The sequence below is a fragment of the Hyla sarda genome, chromosome 6, assembly GCF_029499605.1.
Source record: "Hyla sarda isolate aHylSar1 chromosome 6, aHylSar1.hap1, whole genome shotgun sequence".
NCBI classification, from domain to species: domain Eukaryota; kingdom Metazoa; phylum Chordata; class Amphibia; order Anura; family Hylidae; genus Hyla; species Hyla sarda.
Genome location: NC_079194.1, coordinates 26,415,033 through 26,437,428, shown reverse-complemented (window position 1 = coordinate 26,437,428; position 22,396 = coordinate 26,415,033). Strand labels below are relative to the sequence as shown.

The window sequence follows — 22,396 nt, the reverse complement described above, 5'->3', positions numbered from 1 at the left end:
GCAGACATCAGTGGGCAAGGGGGGGATCTTGCGCTGTCAGAATGGCAGCTGTGGAGGATGGACCTTTACACCCTATGCTTAAAAATAATTCAATTTCCGAGAAACCTATTTAACTTCTAATTAACTAATAATAATGATAATTATAATAACAATAATTCTTCATCGGAAGAAAATTTTATTTGAAATAGTTTAGGAATGAGTAATAAGCACGATGACACATGAAGGAGGCGATGCAGCGCTCTGCACGAAGGCACATATTATTAAAAGAGTTCATTGAGGAGAACAAAACAAAAAAAAACACAAATATTTGTTTCTGCGGATTAAAAAAAAAGTGAATAAAGTACAGTGGTCCCTCAAGTTACAATATTAATCGGTTCCAGGACGACCATTGTATGTTGAAACCATTGTATGTTGAGACCAGAACTCTATGGAAACCTGGTAATTGGTTCTGAAGCCACCAAAATGTCATCCAAAAATAGGGAAAAAAAGTGAGGATTAAAGAAAAATAAGAAGATAACTAATATAGATAAAGCAAATCCTTACATATAAAAGTAAGAAGGAGCTGCTGGGAGCTGTAATCACTGTCTAGGTCAGTGTTTCCCATCCAGGGTGCCTCCAGCTGTTGCAAAACTACAACTCCCAGAATGCCCGGACAGCCGTTGGCTGTCCGGGCATGCTGGGAGTTGTAGTTTTGCAACAGCTGGAGGCACCCTGGTTGGGAAACAATGGTTTATGTAGAGGACAGGAGCTTCTTCAGGGTCCTGTACAGTACACAGTGTCCCAAATGGAGCCGCCCTTACTTGGTGTCTAAAAGAGCAGCTAACCCTGGTGCAGGTAAGGAGTAGTACAGAACTTGTAGTTCCTCCCTGTACTGTAGGGGGTGCTACCAGACACCAGTCAGTGCATACACTTCAGTAATACAGGTAAAGAGTACAGAACATGTAATACCTCCCTGTACTGTAGGGGGCACTACCAGACACCAGTCAGTGCATACACTTCAGTAATACAGGTAAATAGTAGTACAGAACATGTAATACCTCCCTGTACTGTAGGGGGCGCTACCAGACACCAGTCAGTGCATACACTTCAGTAATACAGGTAAAGAGTACAGAACATGTAATACCTCCCTGTACTGTAGAGGGCACTACCAGACACCAGTCAGTGCATACACTTCAGTAATACAGGTAAAGAGTACAGAACATGTAATACCTCCATGTACTGTAGGGGGCGCTACCAGACACCAGTCAGTGCATACATTTCAGTAATACAGGTAAAGAGTACAGAACATGTAATACCTCCCTGTACTGTAGGGGGCGCTACCAGACACCAGTCAGTGCATGCATTTCAGTAATAGAGGTGGTTTACCAGTGAATGCCCATTCTGATTGGTCAGTTCCTCCAGATCTGGACTGTCTGTAGTATTGTACGTTGAGTCTGGTTTCAAGTTACAATGGTCCCGAAAAGACCATTGTATGTTGAAACTATTGTATGTTGAGGCCACTGTAAGTTGAGGGATCACTGTATATATTTAAGACTATATTCTTTACCTGGTTGAGGTGCGGAACCACATCACAGTTTTCCTTCAGCTGCTCCAAGTGATGGATTAGAAAGTTGCTGACTCCAATAGAACGACAGACCCCTGATGAAGAAGAGTGCACAGTCAAGTCTCTACATATCTGAGAAAATAACCCCGTTATCAAGACCAGATCCCGGTCACACATTTCCATCATTATTTCCACCATATATTAGGCATACTGGCCATGTTCTTGAAGAAGAACATTGCTCTAGAAACCACTTTAGGGTGGTCTACATTTATGAAATATCCCATTTTATTCTATGACACTTCCCATTAGAGGACTTGGGTTGTACTTACCGTTCCGATCCCGTGCTGATCCCCTGTTCAGACGCCAGTCCACACCCCGATCTTTCTTTTGGAGCGGTTGCCATGTGGCCAATCAGCGGCCTCAGCAATCCCAAATGGTACTCCGGGCATCATGGCTTCCATTACTGAGCAGTGAGGGGGGGGGGGGGGGGGGGAGTGCAGCCCATGACTGCCTAAGCCGCTGATTGGATGTGGTGGTCACGTGTCCACCGCTCCAAAAGAAAGACCATGGTACCAGCTGGAGCCTGAACAGGGGATCAGAAAAGGTAAAAAATAATAAAACAAGGATAGCGTCTTAAAGCTTTCAGTTAAATCCCCTTCCCAAGTGGTTGATCTGAATTGAGGGAACTAACACTGCAAATGTCACATACTACCAATTCCTATGTACATTCTACATATTACTAAGTATATCCCTTTTTGCACTGGTTAAAATCAGGAAATGTATTTGTCTTTCCAGTGCTGTTGAAGAGAAGATACCGCATTTTTCACCGTATAAGACGCACTTTTTATTCCCCAAAACTGGGGGGAAAAAGTTGGTGCGTCGAATACACCCCTATCGCGGCGGTCCCTGCGGCCATCAACGGCCGGGACCCGCGGCTAATACAGGACATCACCGATCGCGGTGATGCCCTGTATTAACCCTTCAGACGCGGCGATCAAAGCTGACCGCCGCGTCTGAAGGGAAAGTGACACTAACCCGGCTGCTCAGTCAGGCTGTTCGGGACCGCCGCGGTGAAATCGCGGCGTCCCAAACAGCTTACAGGACACCGGGAGGGACCTTACCTGCCTCCTCGGTGTCTGCTCCGTGCCGGGATCCCCTGCATGGCCGGCGCTCTCCTTCAACGCCATCACATCGTCGCGGTCATCCAATAGGAGCGGCGTGCATAGCGACGTGATGACGGAGACGGAGAGCGTGGATCCCGAGGAAGAAGACGTCCGGAGCGTCGGGGACACCACGGGGACGTGGCGACAGCGATGGAGCAACATCCCGGGTAGCGGTGACGGGTCCTGAGCGGCGGGGACACGTGAGTATTACCTCATATCCAGTGGTCTTCAACCTGCGGAACTCCAGATGTTGCAAAACTACAACTCCCAGCATGCCCGGACAGCCAACGGCTGTCCGGGCATGCTGGGAGTTGTAGTTTTGCAACATCTGGAGGTCCGCAGGTTGAAGATCACTGTTGGGTTCAGAATCTTTTTTTTCTAGATTTTGCACCTTTAAAATTGGGTGCGTCTTATATGCCGGTGCGTCCTATAGGGCGAAAAATACGGTAAGTTGGAGGCATTATATGCTTGCCATCAAAGGTAGCAGAATTCAGATTCAATTGAAGAAAATGGGCCCAGTTGGGATTTGTTGATGATCTATCATAAATATCATGGCTCTGTTATACATAGTTACATAGTTACATAGTTAGTACGGTCGAAAAAAGACATATGTCCATCAAGTTCAACCAGGGAATTAAGGGGTAGGGGTGTGGCGCGATATTGGGGAAGGGATGGGATTTTATATTTCTTCATAAGCATTAATGTTATTTTGTTCCAGGAATGTATCTAATCCTGTTTTAAAGCTGTTAATTGTTCCTGCTGTGACCAGTTCCTGAGGTAGACTGTTCCATAAATTCACAGTCCTCACGGTAAAGAAGGCGTGTCGCCCCTTTAGACTAAACTTTTTCTTCTCCAGACGGAGGGAGTGCCCCCTCGTCCATGGATGTCATGGTGTAAGCAGAGCCTTCAGGTGTCCATACACCATAGACTGTCAGTGGAACACTCGTCCGGATGACAGCTATTCCTCCCAGCCTGCTTTTCCCGATGCACATAGGTATACATGTGTACTCAATAGGGAGAAGTAAAGTAACTACTCTGGTGTTGGCTTATAGCTGGTCTGGACAATAGCTGGTCACCCGATCCCACTGAAATCGATGGGTTTGGCCATCATTCATCTAACGTATATGGCCACCTATACACTTCCCACCTATACATTTCCTGTCTATTTCAATATGAAGAGGCTTTACTAGAAACGTGTTATTCTTTGAGAAGAGGCGGATGAGGTTACCTGTGCTGAAGCCCCGGGAAGAAATCTTAAAGGAGAAATGCGGCAGAAATCTTTTAAGTTCCCCTGTGCCCGGGCTACAAAAACGTAAAAAAAAAAAGGCAGGACATCGCTGCGGCCGACGATACGCTGACCGCAGTGTGACGTTCCGAGCCTAAGATGCAGGAAGCCGAGCAGTGCCGGAGGAACGGGACGCCGATACCAGAGCTCGTGATGTCATAGCCCTGCCCCCTCATGCCATATCGCCCCGCCCCCTCAATGCAAGTCTATTGGAGGGGGCGTGATGGCTGTCAGGCCCCCTCCCATAAACTTGCATTGAGGGGGCGGGGTGTGATGTCATGTGGGGACAGAGCTATGACATCACGAGCTCCCGGCTCCAGCGTTTGGAAAAGTTTGTGCTGAGCAGCAGAGTAACCCTTTAAAGTTTTTTTTTTTTTTTTTTTTTTTTTTAGTTTTTGCAGCCTGGGTACATGGGAACTTAAAATATTTCTGCCACATTTCTCCTTTAAAGGGTTCTCCACCATAAGGTGATTTTAGTACCTACCTGGCAGACAGTAATGGACATGCTTAGGAAGGATCTGCGCTTGTCTTGGGGCTAACTGGCTATGTTGTGAGACTACCATAACACTGTAGCTAGCTTTTTGTGAACTGGATATTTTCTGTTGATGTCCATTCTCTCAAACTACATGTCCCATAATTCCTTGTTTGTAAGTGTGAGGTCACTTTCCTCCCACACATCAGCCACCCCACCCATTGAAACACAAATGAATTTGCCAATATGGTGTCTGTACTCACAGGTACAGACACTATATTATGAAGTACACCAACAAATTCCTGGAATACCCCTTTAAGAAGACACCAGTATTATAATAAGCACATGGTAGGTGGGGGGAGCTATAACAGTCTTTGCATTGGGGCCATGATCTTTACACCTCTGTTTTAAGTTATGCATTGGAGACCGAAGAAGTGGTCACCAGCAGCTTAAAAGTTTTAAAAGGTCCTCATATGTGTCTATTTATGCTGAGGTATTATCCCCAGATGGGGTGTGTATAGATGTACCCTAAAGCTCTGACATTCGTCACCTCTGTATGGTTAGCAGGTACTCTCTGCAGATTGTTTTCGACCTGTCCTAATCTTTAATATTACATACAAGACGCTCATAGTATTTCCCCACTATACAATTCAGAACCTGTCACTTTTTGTTGCAGTCTTGTGCAAAAAAAAGATAAAAGAAAAAAATCAATACTCCATATTGACAAAGTAATAAAAAAATGTTAAAAGTTTTTAGGGAGCATTTTTACTCCAACCGCACTGGGAGACAAGGAAGGCCCCCGACTGATGTCCCACGTAGAAAAGGCGCATGGAAAAAACCCAAAGGTCCTGCGATTTGCAGGTTTGGAAATACTCAGGACTTAGTTGAAGCCCCTTTGGCAGTGATTCCAGCCTCCAGTCTTCTTGGGGATGAGGCCACAAGGTTTACACAACTGGATTTGGGAAATTTCTGCCATTGTTCTCTGCAGATCCTCTCAAGCTCTGCCAGGATGGATGGGGGCCGTCGGTAGAAGCCATTTTCGGGTTTCTCGAGAGATGTTCCATTGGCTTCAGGGTTCTGGCTCGGCTACTCGAGAACGTTTTTGTCCATCTGCACACAGGATCTTTGGAGCTCAGACAGAATGATTATTGAGTTCTTGGTCACCTCTCTTACCATGGCTGTTCTTCCCCGATAACTTAGTTTGGTGGGGCCGCTAGTTCTAGGATGAATCTTGGTTGTAACAAACTTATTCCATGTAAAAATTATGGAGGCCACTGTGCTTCTGGGGATTTTAAGTGCAGCCAAAATGTTTTTGTTCTCTTCTCCAGATCTGTGGCTCCACTGTGACCTCCACTGTGAGGTCTGCAGGCATTTCTTTCCCCCTCTTGGCTTCATTTTTGCTCCGATTTGCATTGTCAGCTGTGAGACCTTATATAGACAGGGCCGAGTCTTTCCTAATCCTGTTCAATCAGCTGAATCAGCTGTGATTGAAATCAAGGAAGAGAAATATATCAGAGATCATCAAGAGAAATGGGAGGAGCCAGAGCCTAAATATCAAGTGTCATAGAAAAGGGTCTAAATAATGTCTATGCTAAATTTTTGTTTTTCATTTCTAATAAATTTGCTAAAACCTCCAAAATTCTATTCTCATTATGATATATTAAGAGCAGAATGTTGGGGAAAAAATGTGTTGTTTTTTTGTATTATTTTAAAGGGGTACTCTGCCCCTAGACATCTTATCCCCTATCCAAAAGATTGGGGATAAGATGTCTGATCGCGGAGGTCCCGCCGCTGGGATCCCAGTGATCTCCCTGCTAACCTGGTGTTTGCTTAGAGCGTCGGGTGCAGCGCCAGAGGCTCGTGATGTCACGGCCATCACGCTCCCTCCCATAGACATGCATTGAGGGGGCATGGTTGTGATGTCACGAGCGGAGCGTGACTGTGACATCACGAGCCTGCTCCCCGCATCTGACCAAAATTTTATTTTTCATTTGCACAGCCCACTGTTCCAAAGATCTGTCAAACGCCAGTGGGGTGTAAATGCTCCCTGCACCCCTTATTAAATTCTGTGAGGGATGTAGTTCCAAAAATAGGGTCACATGTGGGGGGGGGGGGGGGGCGTCCACAGTTCTTGCACCATGAGGGGCTTTGTAAACGCACAAGGCCCCTGACTTCTATTACAACCAAAGTCTCTCTCCAAAAGCTCAATGGTGCTCCTTCTTTTCTGAGCATTGTAGTGCGCCAGCAGAGCACTTGACCTCCAAACATGGGGTATTTCCATACTCAGAAGAAATGGGGTTACAAATTTTGAGGGGCATTTCTCCTATTACCCCTTGTAAAAATGTAAAATTTGGGGAAAACCCAGCATTTTAGTGAAAAAATTGTTTTTTTCATTTACACATCCAACTTTAACGAAAAGTCGTCAAACACCTGTGGGGTGTTAAGGCTCACTGTACCCCTTGCTGTTATTGCACCATAGGGGCTTCCTAAATGAGACATGCCCCCCAAAAACCATTTCAGCAAAAATCACTCTCCAAAATCCCATTGTCGCTCCTTCCCTTCTGAGCCCTCTACTGCACCCACAGAGCACTTTACATCCACATATGAGGTATTTCTTTACTCGAGAGAAATTGGGTTACAAATCTTGGGGGGCTTTTTCTTCTATTACCCCTTGTAAAAATTCAAAAACTGGGTCTACAAGAACATGCCAGTGGAAAAAATGAAGATTTTCAAATTTCTCCTTCACTTTGCTGCTATTCCTGTGAAACATTTAAAGGGTTAACAACCCCTGAATGTCATTTTGAATACTTTGAGGGGTGCAGTTTTTATAATGGGGTAATTTATGGGGTATTTCTAATATGAAGGCCCTTCATATCCACTTCAAAACTGAACTGGTCCATAAAAAATTCCGATTTTCAAAATTTTGCGAAAAATTAGAAAATTGCTGCTGAACTTTGAAGCCCTCTGGTGTCTTCCAAAAGTAAAAACACGTCAGCTTTATGATGCAAACATAAATTAGACATATTGTATATGTGAATCAATATATAGTTTATTTGGAATGTCTATTTTCCTTACAAGCAGAGAGCTTCAAAAGTTATAGAAATGTTAAATTTTCAAATTGTTCATGAAATTTTGGAATTTTTCACCAAGAAATTATGCAAGTATCGACGAAAATTTACCACTATGTTAATGTAGAATATGTCACGAAAAAACTATCTGATGCCCACAATCTGCAGACAGACCTCATACAGGTTCCTCCTATGGAAAACTACACAAAGTAGGAAGCATCTATACTGACTAATCTCAGTCACATCAGACCCTGAGACTTCAGTTGCTCTGTATCTGTCAAAATCTCAGACCCTTCTCTATGGGGACATCCCTACTAGATCTATGTCCTACATCTATAGCCAGTCGGCTTCTGACCTACATAACCCTTCTATTTCTTTATTTTCTCACCTTCACATACAGTATAGTCTGATATATGTCATTATTTCTATTTATTATCTTTGAAAACAATGGGACTCTGCGGCAACGGAATTTCCAAAGCGTAAATTCCACTCGTAAATTCCCCAATGTGAACATGGCCTTACTGTATCTCTAAGATGGCCTTTATTCTGAGTCCACCACTGATCATACGATCAAAAGTAGATCCAAAAGTGAATTTAGAGGGGTACTCCACTGCCCCATCGTCCGGAACATTTAGTTCTGAACGCTGGGAGTGGGCTTAAGGGGTCGTCATGCCCCATCGTGACATAATGCCCTGCCCCCTCAATGCAAGTCTATGGGAGGGGGTGTGACGGCCGTCACACCCCCTCCCATAGACTTGCATTGAGTGGGCTGGGTATGACAAGACGAGGGGTGGGGCATGATGTCACGAGGAGCGGGACGTGACGACACTAGGGGGCATGGCTGCCCCCGAAACCCACACCCAGCGTTCAAAACTAAATGTTCCGAACGCTGGGGAGTGGAGTACCTCTTCAGAACATTTTGTTCCGAAAACTGGGTCTGGCCTGCGGTGACATAGACTTGCACTGAGTGGGTGGGGTGTGACATCACGAGGGGCGAGGCATGATGTCACAAGGGGCGGGACGTGACGTCACTAGAGTGCGTGGCTACCCCCAAAACCCGCACCCAGTGTTCGGAACTTTAAAGGGGTACTCCACTGCCCCAGCATTCGGAACATTTAGTTCTGAACGCTGGGAGTGGACTTCAGGGGTCCTCACGCCCCCTCGGGACGTCACGCCCTGCCCCCCTCAATGCAAGTCTATGGGATGGCCATCGCACCCCATCCCATAGACTTGCATTGAGTGGGCGGGGTATGACATTACGAGGGGCGGGACGTGACATAACTAGGGGGCATGGCTATCCCTGAAACCACACCCAGCGTTCAGAATTAATGTTCCGAACACTGGGGAGTGGAGTACCTCTTTAAAGGGGTACTCCACTGCCCCAGCGTTTGGAACATTTTGTTCCGAACGCTGGGTGTGGGCTGCAGGGGTCGTGACGTCAAGGCCACGCCCCATGTGAAGTCATGTCACGCCCCCTCAGTGCAAGTCTATGGGAGCGGGCCACGCCCCCTCCCATAGACTTGCATTGAGGGGGGTAGCATGACATCACGAGGGGCGTGTCCGTGACGTCACAACTCCCGCCACCCACACCCAGCGTTCGGAACAAAATGTTCCGAACGCTGGGGCAGTGGAGTACCCCTTTAATAGTACTTTTTCAGGTTCCTGGTGCCCTGCTTCGATTTGATTTCCCTATCAGGGCAAAACATGTCTGTTATATATGAGCACATTTGTCGCACTTGTCCAGGACTCTTTAATCTTACTCCGCTAGATATGAACGCATGCCTCTAGGGGGAGGAAATTATCTATTAAAGAACACGACATTGACGGTACTGTCATATAATCTGCTTTACACACATTTCGTTTCTCACTTCTTTATCCTCGGCTACACAGTTCCTCATGTCTAACAGGTGTCCACATTTCCTCCTCTAGTTGTGTGCAGCCATAGACGTGATAACAGACTAAGAATCGCTCCAGTGATGGAGGACGCCTATCGCCTACGTTATTCAGTGTCCCTGAAGCCTGCGATAAAGTTACCAAAATTGCAGGAGGTTGCCGTGGTCAAACGATATTATTAGTAGAAGACGTCTTATCTCTATTGCGCAGCCTTTTGTTCGTTGTATCTTAATTATTTTGCTTTAACGTAGCAAAACTGGTGGCGATAAGACTTTATACCGGACTATACAGAACTGAAGCTCTTCTCGTCCCTGGGGAGTCCTTTCTAATGTGGTTGATGAATTATCGTACAAATGACTAGTCAATTTTAATTGTCAATTTTCACAGACAGATGTTAAAGGGGTACTCCAGTGGAAAACATTTATTTTTTTGGGTGCCAGAAAGTTAAACAGATTTGTAAATTACTTCTATTAAAAAATCTTTACACTTCCAGTACTTTTTAGCAGCTGTATGCTACAGAGAAAATTCTATTCTTTTTGAATTTCTTTTTTGTCTTGTCCACAGTGCTCTCTGCTGACACCTCTGTCCGTATCAGGAACTGTCCAGAGTAGCATATGTTTGCAATGGGGATTTTCTCCTGCTCTGGACAGTTCTTGATACAGGCATCAGGTGTCAGCAGAGAGCACTGTGGAGAAGACAAAAAATAAATTCAAAAAGAAAAGAATTTCCTCTGTAGCATGCAGCTGCTAAAAAGTACTGGAAGGGTAAAGATTTTTTAATAGAAGTAATTTACAAAATCTGTTTAACTTTCTGGCACCAGTTGATTTAAAAACAAAACAAAAATTTCCACCGGAGTACCCCTTTAAAGGGTTTTCCAGCTTAGGAAAATGTATCCCCTCTCCAAAGGATAGGGGATAAGAGTCAGATTGTGGGGGGATTACGACTGCTGGGACCCCAAAGACCCCCCCCCCCCAACCTCATCCCCCTTGCGATCTTCTGCATGGCACTCAGGCCCTTCTCATACACAGAGTGAGGGGTGGCATGTGCCCTCCATTTATCTCTATGAGAGAGTTGAAGAGCTGTACTTGTATACCTCTGGCTCTCCCATAGAGATGCATGGAAGGGATGTGACAACCCCCGCTCCGTGCATGGGGAGGGCTGTGGGGCACCGTGCAGGAGATCACGGGGGTCCCAGTGATCTGATACTTACCCCTATCCTTTGTCCAAACTGAGACATAGGCTGGGACAAAGTCCAGGTGGTGAGGGCGGGGCTAGCACTCCTCTGTGCTCACTCCTGTCCTATCAGGCTGCAGCCTGAAAACAGTTGCTTAGCTTACTCCCTCAGTGTTGCTTAGCTTACTCCCTCAGTGTTACTTAGCTTACTCCCTCAGTGTTACTTAGCTTACTCCCTCAGTGTTACTTAGCTTACTCCCTCAGTGTTACTTAGCTTACTCCCTCAGTGTTACTTAGCTTACTCCCTCAGTGTTACTTAGCTTACTCCCTCAGTGTTACTTAGCTTACTCCCTCAGTGTTACTTTGCTTACTCCCTCAGTGTTACTTTGCTTACTCCCTCAGTGTTACTTAGCTTACTCCCTCAGTGTTACTTAGCTTACTCCCTCAGTGTTGCTTAGCTTACTCCCTCAGTGTTACTTAGCTTACTCCCTCAGTGTTACTTAGCTTACTCCCTCAGTGTTGCTTAGCTTACTCCCTCAGTGTTACTTAGCTTACTCCCTCAGTGTTGCTTAGCTTACTCCCTCAGTGTTACTTAGCTTACTCCCTCAGTGTTACTTAGCTTACTCCCTCAGTGTTACTTAGCTTACTCCCTCAGTGTTACTTAGCTTACTCCCTCAGTGTTACTTAGCTTACTCCCTCAGTGTTACTTAGCTTACTCCCTCAGTGTTACTTAGCTTACTCCCTCAGTGTTACTTAGCTTACTCCTTCAGTGTTACTTAGCTTACTCCCTCAGTGTTGCTTAGCTTACTCCCTCAGTGTTGCTTAGCTTACTCCCTCAGTGTTGCTTAGCTTACTCCCTCAGTGTTACTTAGCTTACTCCCTCAGTGTTGCTTAGCTTACTTCCTCAGTGTTACTTAGCTTACTCCCTCAGTGTTACTTAGCTTACTCCCTCAGTGTTACTTAGCTTACTCCCTCAGTGTTGCTTAGCTTACTTCCTCAGTGTTACTTAGCTTACTCCCTCAGTGTTACTTAGTTTACTCCCTTAGTGTTGCTTAGCTTACTCCCTCAGTGTTGCTTAGCTTACTCCCTCAGTGTTGCTTAGCTTACTCCCTCAGTGTTGCTTAGCTTACTCCCTCAGTGTTGCTTAGCTTACTCCCTCAGTGTTGCTTAGCTTACTCCTTCAGTGCTGGGTCTCTTCATCCGATCACTGCAGGCTGCTCTGTAGAGCAGCCTGCAGTGATCGGATGAAGAGACCCAGCACTGAGGGAGTAAGCTAAGCAACGGATAGAAGGTATTTGTGGTCAGTCTACTGAGACATGTCTAATGTGTATGGTCAGCTGTACTGTATGAAGAGCGGGCAATAAGAAATGTTACCTCTGTAATACAAATCCTCCAGAGCCTTCCATGTCTCTGCTCTCCCCTCCCGAGAACTCTTGCCAGGAATCTGAACATCAGGCCAATGCATCAGGTACAGATCTGAAAAGAAAGAGAGGATCATTAAAACCCATATTCTTATTTACCTAACATTCGGCTGAAAACCGAGCCAAAACCAGAAGTGGATTGATAAGGAATGGGAAACGGGATGTATGGTTCTTTCCAGTCTGACCACAGTGCTCTCTGCTGCCACCTCTGTCTGTTTCAGGAACTGTTCAGGAGCAAATCCCCATAGCAAACCTCTCCTGCTCTGGACAGTTCCTGAAAAGGACAGAGGTGGCAACAGAGAGCACTGTGGTCAGACTGGAAAGAACTACACAACTTCCACTGGAGCATACAGCAGCTGATAAGTACTGGAAGGATTAAGATTTTTATATAGAAGTAATGTACAGTTCTGCATAATGTTCTGGCACCAGTTGATTTGAAAACATTTGTATTCCTCCTGAGTACCCCTTTAAGTGTGTGAAAACATCTAAGGCACAGCTCACACTGTGTACAGAAGCATTACACCAAAGCACACCCCAAACATATGCAACTGAATATCTAGCGGGCTCCTCACCACACACATTTTTGAGCACTTTAAGCATCTTTTTTGCTGCCTGTTTGCAGCCAACAAATATAGTCTAAAAGCAGCTGTAGGCTGTAAGATGGCTACACTGTTTGTGCAACTTCCATTAAAGTCAATTGGAGCTATCCAAATTGCATAATTATGTTCAGCCGTTTTCAGCTTCACACCACCTCCGCTGGCTTCGAAAAGTCTTAAGGGGGCCAGGGAGCCCTCAATCTCAACATAGGTGGGGTCCCTAGAGGTGTCACCCACCCTTACTGATTTTAAGTGGCCAAGGCACTCGCTATTTGTGCAAAATATGCAGCACCACGGGCCATGGCCACACTGACAAGTGAAACCCCTGACGTTACACCGCAGAGCAGGAGGACACTGGACCTGCCGAGATGCCAGGCCCTTGCACCTGAGCCTGCTGGAGCGCACCAAGGGACACAGTACAGCTGAGAAGTTCACAGCAGGGGATCAGAGGGAGGAGGGGAGTGGGGAATGATATGGCACAGGGGGTGATGAAAAGGGGGATAAAATGTCACAGGGGGGTGATGAAGGGGGAGAGAAAATGGCACAGGGGATAATGAAGGGGGAGTGATAAAGGGGGGGATAAAATGGTGCAGGGAGTGATGGAAGGATGAAATGGAACAGGGCAGTAGCATTGTAGCCAGTGAACTATACAGGTACAGCAAAGCGTGTGTCACCAAACTATGGATGTCTAAAAAGGCGGTCACCAACATGAAAAGTTTGGAAAGCACTAGAGAGATCATTTTAAAATTAAACATAAAATTAAATATTGGGCTCTTTATTTTAGCTGTTTTTGGCCCGAACTACAGCAATTTCTTTGGGCGTATGTGTATACTGATGAGTATACTATCCATGGGGGAGATTTATCATTAGGTGTCTATTGTAGACACAGATACATGTAGCAGAAATGAGTGTGCGGCATGTGTATGGAGCAGAGCTGAATGTGTGATTATGTGTATGCATTACCACGCACACACTCAGCTCTGCTGCATACACACAATCCCACACTCAGCTCTGCTGGATATACACAATCACACACTCAGCTCTGCTGCATATCACAATCACACACTCAGCTCTGCTGCATATTACAATCACACACTCAGCCCTGCTGCATACATACAATAACACACTCACCTCTGCTGCATATACACAATCACACACTCAGCTCTGCTTCATACACATGATCACACATATACATAGACCTAACAGCCCTACCTCCTTCTCCCTCCCTGCAGTGGTATTTTCTTAGCTGTACAGTCACCATGGTTACAGTACACAGGTACAATCTCCTGCACTCATCAAGAACAGCAGGAGTTTGAATTTTACACAGTTCTACAGATCTACAGTCTGTACAGACCTGAGTCTAATCTATATATGTATTACATATTGCTGGACTTATTCTTATAACATTAAGTGTCCTCCTTGATGGTGCATGTTTGCGCCATAAAATCAGGACTTGCACAAAATGTGTGCGTGTAAAGAGAAAAGACGCAGATGATAAATCGATGTCCACCACATAATAAGCTCTACCGTACACCGTGATTTAGAATTCAACTTTTCAAAGTTTTCTCAAAAATTTAGCAAAAAACATGCAAAAAATGGAATTGCGCTTAAAAGATTGTGCAATATAGACAGTGAAAACTGTGTATATATAATGATAAATCCCCCCCCCCCAATATGTGTAAAGTGATGAGTATATATCCATATATGTAAAGTGATGAGTATATATCCATATGTGTAGAGTGATGAGTATACTATCCATATGGGTAAAGTGAGGAGCATACTATCCATATGTATAAACTGATGAGTATACTATCCATATGTGTAAAGTGATGAGTATATATCCATATGTGTAAACTGATGAGTATACTATCCATATGGGTAAAGTGAGGAGCATACTATCCATATGTATAAACTGATGAGTATACTATCCATATGTGTAAAGTGATGAGTATATATCCATATGTGTAAACTGATGAGTATGCTATCCATATGTGTAAAGTGATGAGCATACTATCCATATGTATAAACTGACGAGTATACTATCAATATGTGTAAAGTGATGAGTATACTATCCATATGTGTAAAGTGATGAGTATACTATCCATATGTATAAACTGACGAGTATACTATCAATATGTGTAAAGTGATGAGAATACTATCCATATGTGTAGAGTGATGAGTATACTATCCATATGTGTAAAGTTATGAGTATACTATCCATATGTGTAAAGTGATGAGTATACTATCCATATGTATAAACTGACGGGTATACTATCAATATATGTAAAGTGATGAGTATACTATCAATATGTGTAAAGTGATGAGTATACTATTCATATGTGTAAAGTGATGAGTATACTATCCATATGTGTAAACTAATGAGTATACTATCCATATATGTAAAGTGATGAGTATACTATCCATATGTATAAACTGATGAGTATACTATCCATATATGTAAAGTGATGAGTATACTATCCATATGTATAAACTGATGAATATACTATCTATATGTGTAAAGTGATGAGTATATATCCATATGTGTAAAGTGATGAGTATACTATCCATATGTATAAACTGATGAGTATATATCCATATGTGTAAAGTGATGAGTATACTATCCATATGTGTAAAGTGTTGAGTATACTATCCATATGTGTAAACTGATGAGTATACTATCCATATGTGTAAAGTGATGAGTATACTATCCATATATGTAAAGTGATGAGTATACTATCCATATGTGTAAACTGATGAGTATACTATCCATATGTACAAACTGATGAGTATACTATCTATATGTGTAAAGTGATGAGTATATATCCATATGTGTAAATTGATGAGTATATCCATATGTGTAAAGTGATGAGTATACTATCTATATGTGTAAAGTGATGAGTATATATCCATATGTATAAGCTGATGAGTATATATCCAAATGTGTAACGTGATGAGTATACTATCCATATGTGTAAAGTGATGAGTATATATCCATATGTGTAAAGTGATGAGTATACTATCCATATGTGTAAAGTCATGAGTATACTATCCATATGTGTAAACTGATTAGTATACTATCTATATGTGTAAAGTGATGAGTATACTATCTATATGTGTAAAGTGATGAGTATACTATCCATATGTGTAAAGTGATGAGTATATATCCATATGTATAAGCTGATGATTATACTACCCATATGTGTAAAGTGATGAGTAAACTATCCATATGTATAAACTGATGAGTATACTATCCATATGTGTAAAGTGATGAGTATACTATCCATATGTGTAAAGTGATGAGTATATATCCATATGTGTAAAGTGATGAGAATACTATCCATATGTGTAAAGTGATGAGTATACTATCCATATGTGTAAAGTGATGAGTATATATCCATATGTGTAAAGTGATGAGTATACTATCCATATGTGTAAAGTGATGAGTATACTATCCATATGTGTAAAGTGATGAGTATATATCCATATGTGTAAAGTGATGAGAATACTATCCATATGTGTAAAGTGATGAGTATACTATCCATATGTGTAGAGTGATGAGTATACTATCCATATGTATAAACTGATGAGTATACTATCCATGTGTGTAAAGTGATAAGTATACTATCCATATGTGTAAAGTGATGAGTATACTATTCATATGTGTAAAGTGATGAGAATACAATCCATATGTGTAAAGTGATGAGTATACTATCCATATGTGTAAAGTGATGAGAATACTATCCATGTGTGTAAAGTGATGAGTATACTATCCATGTGTGTAAAGTGATGAGTATATATCCATATGTATAAGCTGATGAGTATACTACCCATATGTGTAAAGTGATGAGTATACTATCCATATGTATAAACTGATAGGTATACTATCCATATGTGTAAAGTGATGAGTATACTATCCATATGTATAAACTGATGAGTATATATCCATATGTGTAAAGTGATGAGTATATATCCATATGTGTAAAGTGATGAGTATACTATCCATATGTGTAAAGTGATGAGTATACCATCTATATGTGTAAAGTGATGAGTATACTATCCATATGTGTAGAGTGATGAGTATACTATCCATATGTGTAAAGTGATGAGTATACTATCCATATGTGTAGAGTGATGAGTATACTATCCATATGTATAAACTGATGAGTATACTATCCATATGTGTAAAGTGATGAGTATACTATCCATATGTGTAAAGTGATGAGTATACTATCCATATGTGTAAAGTGATGAGTATACTATCCATATGTGTAAAGTGATGAGTATACTATCCATATGTGTAAAGTGATGAGTATATATCCATATGTGTAGAGTGATGAGTATACTATCCATATGTGTAAAGTGATGAGTATACTATCCATGTGTGTAAACTGATGAGTATATATCCATATGTGTAAAGTGATGAGTATACTATCCATATGTGTAAAGTGATGAGTATACTATCCATATGTATAAACTGATGAGTATATATCCATATGTGTAGAGTGATGAGTATACTATCCATATGTGTAAAGTGATGAGTATACTATCCATATGTGTAAAGTGATGAGTATATATCCATATGTGTAGAGTGATGAGTATACTAACCATATGTGTAAAGTGATGAGTATACTATCCATATGTGTAAAGTGATGAGTATATATCCATATGTGTAAAGTGATGAGTATACTATCCATATGTGTAAAGTGATGAGTATATATCCATATGTGTAAAGTGATGAGTATACTATCCATATGTGTAAAGTGATGAGTATACTATCCATATGTGTAAACTGATGAGTATACTATCCATATGTGTAAACTGATGAGTATACTATCCATATGTGTAAAGTGATGAGTATATATCCATGTGTAAAGTGATGAGTATACTATCCATATGTGTAAACTGATGAGTATACTATCCATATGTGTAAAGCGATGAGTATATATCCATATGTGTAAAGTGATGAGTATATATCCATATGGGTAAAGTGAGGAGCATACTATCCATATGTATAAACTGATGAGTATACTATCCATATGTGTAAAGTGATGAGTATACTATCCATATGTGTAAACTGATGAGTATATATCCATATGTGTAAAGTGATGAGTATACTATCCATATGTGTAAAGTGATGAGTATACTATCCATATGTATAAACTGACGAGTATACTATCAATATGTGTAAAGTGATGAGTATACTATCCATATGTGTAAAGTGATGAGTATACTATCCATATATGTAAAGTGATGAGTATACTATCCATATGTATAAACTGATGAGTATACTATCCATATGTGTAAAGTGATGAGTATACTATCCATATGTGTAAAGTGATGAGTATACTATCCATATGTATAAACTGATGAGTATATATCTATATGTGTAAAGTGATGAGTATATATCCATATGTGCTAAGTGATGAGTATACTATCCATATGTGTAAAGTGATGAGTATACTATCCATATGTATAAACTGAAGAGTATACTATCCATATGTGTAAAGTGATGAGTATACTATCCATATGTATAAACTGATTAGTATACTATCTATATGTGTAAAGTGATGAGTATACTATCTATATGTGTAAAGTGATGAGTATACTATCCATATGTGTAAAGTCATGAGTATACTATCCATATGTGTAAACTGATTAGTATACTATCTATATGTGTAAAGTGATGAGTATACTATCCATATGTGTAAAGTGATGAGTATATATCCATATGTGTAAAGTGAGGAGCATACTATCTATATGTGTAAAGTGATGAGTATACTATCCATATGTGTAAAGTGATGAGTATATATCCATATGTGTAAAGTGATGAAAATACTATCCATATGTGTAAAGTGATGAGTATACTATCCATATGTGTAAAGTGATGAGAATACTATCCATATGTGTAAAGTGATGAGTATACTATCCATATGTGTAAAGTGATGAGTATATATCCATATGTGTGAAGTGATGAGAATACTATCCATATGTGTAAAGTGATGAGTATACTATCCATATGTGTAGAGTGATGAGTATACTATCCATATGTATAAACTGATGAGTATACTATCCATGTGTAAAGTGATGAGTATACTATCCATATGTGTAAAGTGATGAGTATACTATCCATATGTGTAAAGTGATGAGAATACTATCCATATGTGTAAAGTGATGAGTATACTATCCATGTGTGTAAAGTGATGAGTATATATCCATATGTATAAGCTGATGAGTATACTACCCATATGTGTAAAGTGATGAGTATACTATCCATATGTATAAACTGATGAGTATACTATCCATATGTGTAAAGTGATGAGTATACTATCCATATGTATAAACTGTTGAGTATATATCCATATGTGTAAAGTGATGAGTATATATCCATATGTGTAAAGTGATGAGTATACTATCCATATGTGTAAAGTGATGAGTATACTCTCTATATGTGTAAAGTGATGAGTATACTATCCATATGTATAAACTGATGAGTATACTATCCATATGTGTAAAGTGATGAGTATATTATCCATATGTGTAAAGTGATGAGTATACTATCCATATGTATAAACTGATGAGTATATATCCATATGTGTAAAGTGATGAGTATACTATCCATATGTGTAGAGTGATGAGTATATATCCATATGTGTAAAGTGATGAGTATACTATCCATATGTGTAAAGTGATGAGTATACTATCCATATGTGTAAAGTGATGAGTATATATCCATATGTGTAGAGTGATGAGTATACTATCCATATGTGTAAAGTGATGAGTATACTATCCATATGTGTAAAGTGATGAGTATACTATCCATATGTGTAAAGTGATGAGTATACTATCCATATGTGTAAAGTGATGAGTATACTATCCATATGTGTAAAGTGATGAGTATACTATCCATATTTATAAACTGACGAGTATACTATCAATATGTGTAAAGTGATGAGTATACTATCCATATGTGTAAAGTGATGAGTATACTATCCATATGTATAAACTGACGAGTATACTATCAATATGTGTAAAGTGATGAGTATACTATCAATATGTGTAAAGTGATGAGTATACTATCCATATATGTAAAGTGATGAGTATACTATCCATATGTATAAACTGATGAGTATACTATCCATATATGTAAAGTGATGAGTATACTATCCATATGTATAAACTGATGAGTATACTATCTATATGTGTAAAGTGATGAGTATATATCCATATGTGCTAAGTGATGAGTATACTATCCATATGTGTAAAGTGATGAGTATACTATCCATATGTATAAACTGAAGCGTATACTATCCATATGTGTAAAGTGATGAGTATACTATCCATATGTATAAACTGATGAGTATATATCCATATGTGTAAAGTGATGAGTATACTATCCATATGTGTAAAGTGTTGAGTATACTATCCATATGTGTAAACTGATGAGTATACTATCCATATGTGTAAAGTGATGAGTATACTATCCATATATGTAAAGTGATGAGTATACTATCCATATGTGTAAACTGATGAGTATACTATCCATATGTATAAACTGATGAGTATACTATCTATATGTGTAAAGTGATGAGTATATATCCATATGTGTAAAGTGATGAGTATACTATCCATATGTGTAAAGTGATGAGTATACTATCCATATGTATAAACTGAAGAGTATACTATCCATATGTGTAAAGTGATGAGTATACTATCCATATGTATAAGCTGATGAGTATATATCCAAATGTGTAAAGTGATGAGTATACTATCCATATGTGTAAAGTGATGAGTATATATCCATATGTGTAAAGTGATGAGTATACTATCCATATGTGTAAAGTGATGAGTATACTATCCATATGTATAAACTGATGAGTATATATCCATATGTGTAAAGTGATGAGTATACTATCCATATGTGTAAAGTCATGAGTATACTATCCATATGTGTAAACTGATTAGTATACTATCTATATGTGTAAAGTGATGAGTATACTATCTATATGTGTAAAGTGATGAGTATAATATCCATATGTGTAAAGTGATGAGTATATATCCATATGTATAAGCTGATGATTATACTACCCATATGTGTAAAGTGATGAGTATACTATCCATATGTATAAACTGATCAGTATACTATCCATATGTGTAAAGTGATGAGTATACTATCCATATGTGTAAAGTGATGAGTATACTATACATATGTGTAGAGTGATGAGTATACTATACATATGTGTAGAGTGATGAGTATACTATCCATATGTGTAAAGTGATGAAAATACTATCCATATGTGTAAAGTGATGAGTATACTATCCATATGTGTAAAGTGATGAGAATACTATCCATATGTGTAAAGTGATGAGTATACTATCCATATGTGTAAAGTGATGAGTATATATTCATATGTGTAAAGTGATGAGAATACTATCCATATGTGTAAAGTGATGAGTATACTATCCATATGTGTAGAGTGATCAGTATACTATCCATATGTGTAAAGTGATGAGTATATATTCATATGTGTAAAGTGATGAGAATACTATCCATATGTGTAAACTGATGAGTATATATCCATATGTATAAACTGATGAGTATACTATCCATGTGTGTAAAGTGATGAGAATACTATCCATATGTGCAAAGTGATGAGTATATATCCATATGTATAAACTGATGAGTATACTATCCATGTGTGTAAAGTGATGAGTATACTATCCAGGTGTGTAAAGTGATGAGTATACTATCCATATGTGTAAAGTGATGAGTATATATCCATATGTATAAGCTGATGAGTATACTATCCATATGTGTAAAGTGATGAGTATATATCCATATGTATAAGCTGATGAGTATACTACCCATATGTGTAAAGTGATGAGTATACTATCCATATGTATAAAGTGATGAGTATACTATCCATATATGTAAAGTGATGAGTATATATCCATATGTGTAAAGTGATGAGTATACTATCCATATGTATAAACTGATGAGTATACTATCCATATGTGTAAAGTGATGAGTATACTATCCATATGTATTAACTGATGAGTATATATCCATATGTGTAAAGTGCTGAGTATACTATCCATATGTGTAAAGTGATGAGTATACTATCCATATGTGTAGAGTGATGAGTATACTATCCATATGTGTAGAGTGATGAGTATACTATCCATATGTATAAACTGATGAGTATACTATCCATATGTGTAAAGTGATGAGTATACTATCCATATGTGTAAAGTGATGAGTATACTATCCATATGTGTAAAGTGATGAGTATACTATCCATGTGTGTAAACTGATGAGTATACTATCCATATGTGTAGAGTGATGAGTATACTATCCATATGTGTAAAGTGATGAGTATACTATCCATATGTGTAAAGTGATGAGTATACTATCCATATGTGTAAAGTGATGAGTATACTATCCATATGTGTAAAGTGATGAGTATACTATCCATATGTGTAGAGTGATGAGTATATATCCATATGTGTAAAGTGATGAGTATACTATCCATATGTGTAAAGTGATGAGTATACTATCCATATGTGTAAAGTGATGAGTATACTATCCATGTGTGTAAACTGATGAGTATACTATCCATATGTGTAAAGTGATGAGTATACTATACATATGTGTAAAGTGATGAGTATACTATCCATATGTGTAAAGTGATGAGAATACTATCCATATGTGTAAAGTGATGAGTATACTATCCATATGTGTAAAGTGATGAGAATACTATCCATATGTGTAAAGTCATGAGTAT

The 22,396-nt window shown here is 39.9% G+C and overlaps 1 protein-coding gene across 6 annotated transcripts in view; it reads right to left on the bottom strand.

The window, feature by feature from the left end:
• Window positions 1-22,396, bottom strand: part of LOC130275433 (uncharacterized oxidoreductase YtbE-like) — a 189,033-nt gene that overhangs the window by 109,535 nt on the left and 57,102 nt on the right. For all 6 annotated transcript variants that reach the window (XM_056523387.1, XM_056523388.1, XM_056523389.1 and 3 more), the window contains 2 exons: window positions 11,972-12,073; window positions 1,547-1,638 (listed from right to left, as the gene is read on the bottom strand). In XM_056523387.1, the coding sequence (XP_056379362.1) occupies window positions 1,547-1,638; window positions 11,972-12,073 (194 nt within the window). The remainder of the gene's footprint in view (window positions 1-1,546; window positions 1,639-11,971; window positions 12,074-22,396) is intronic.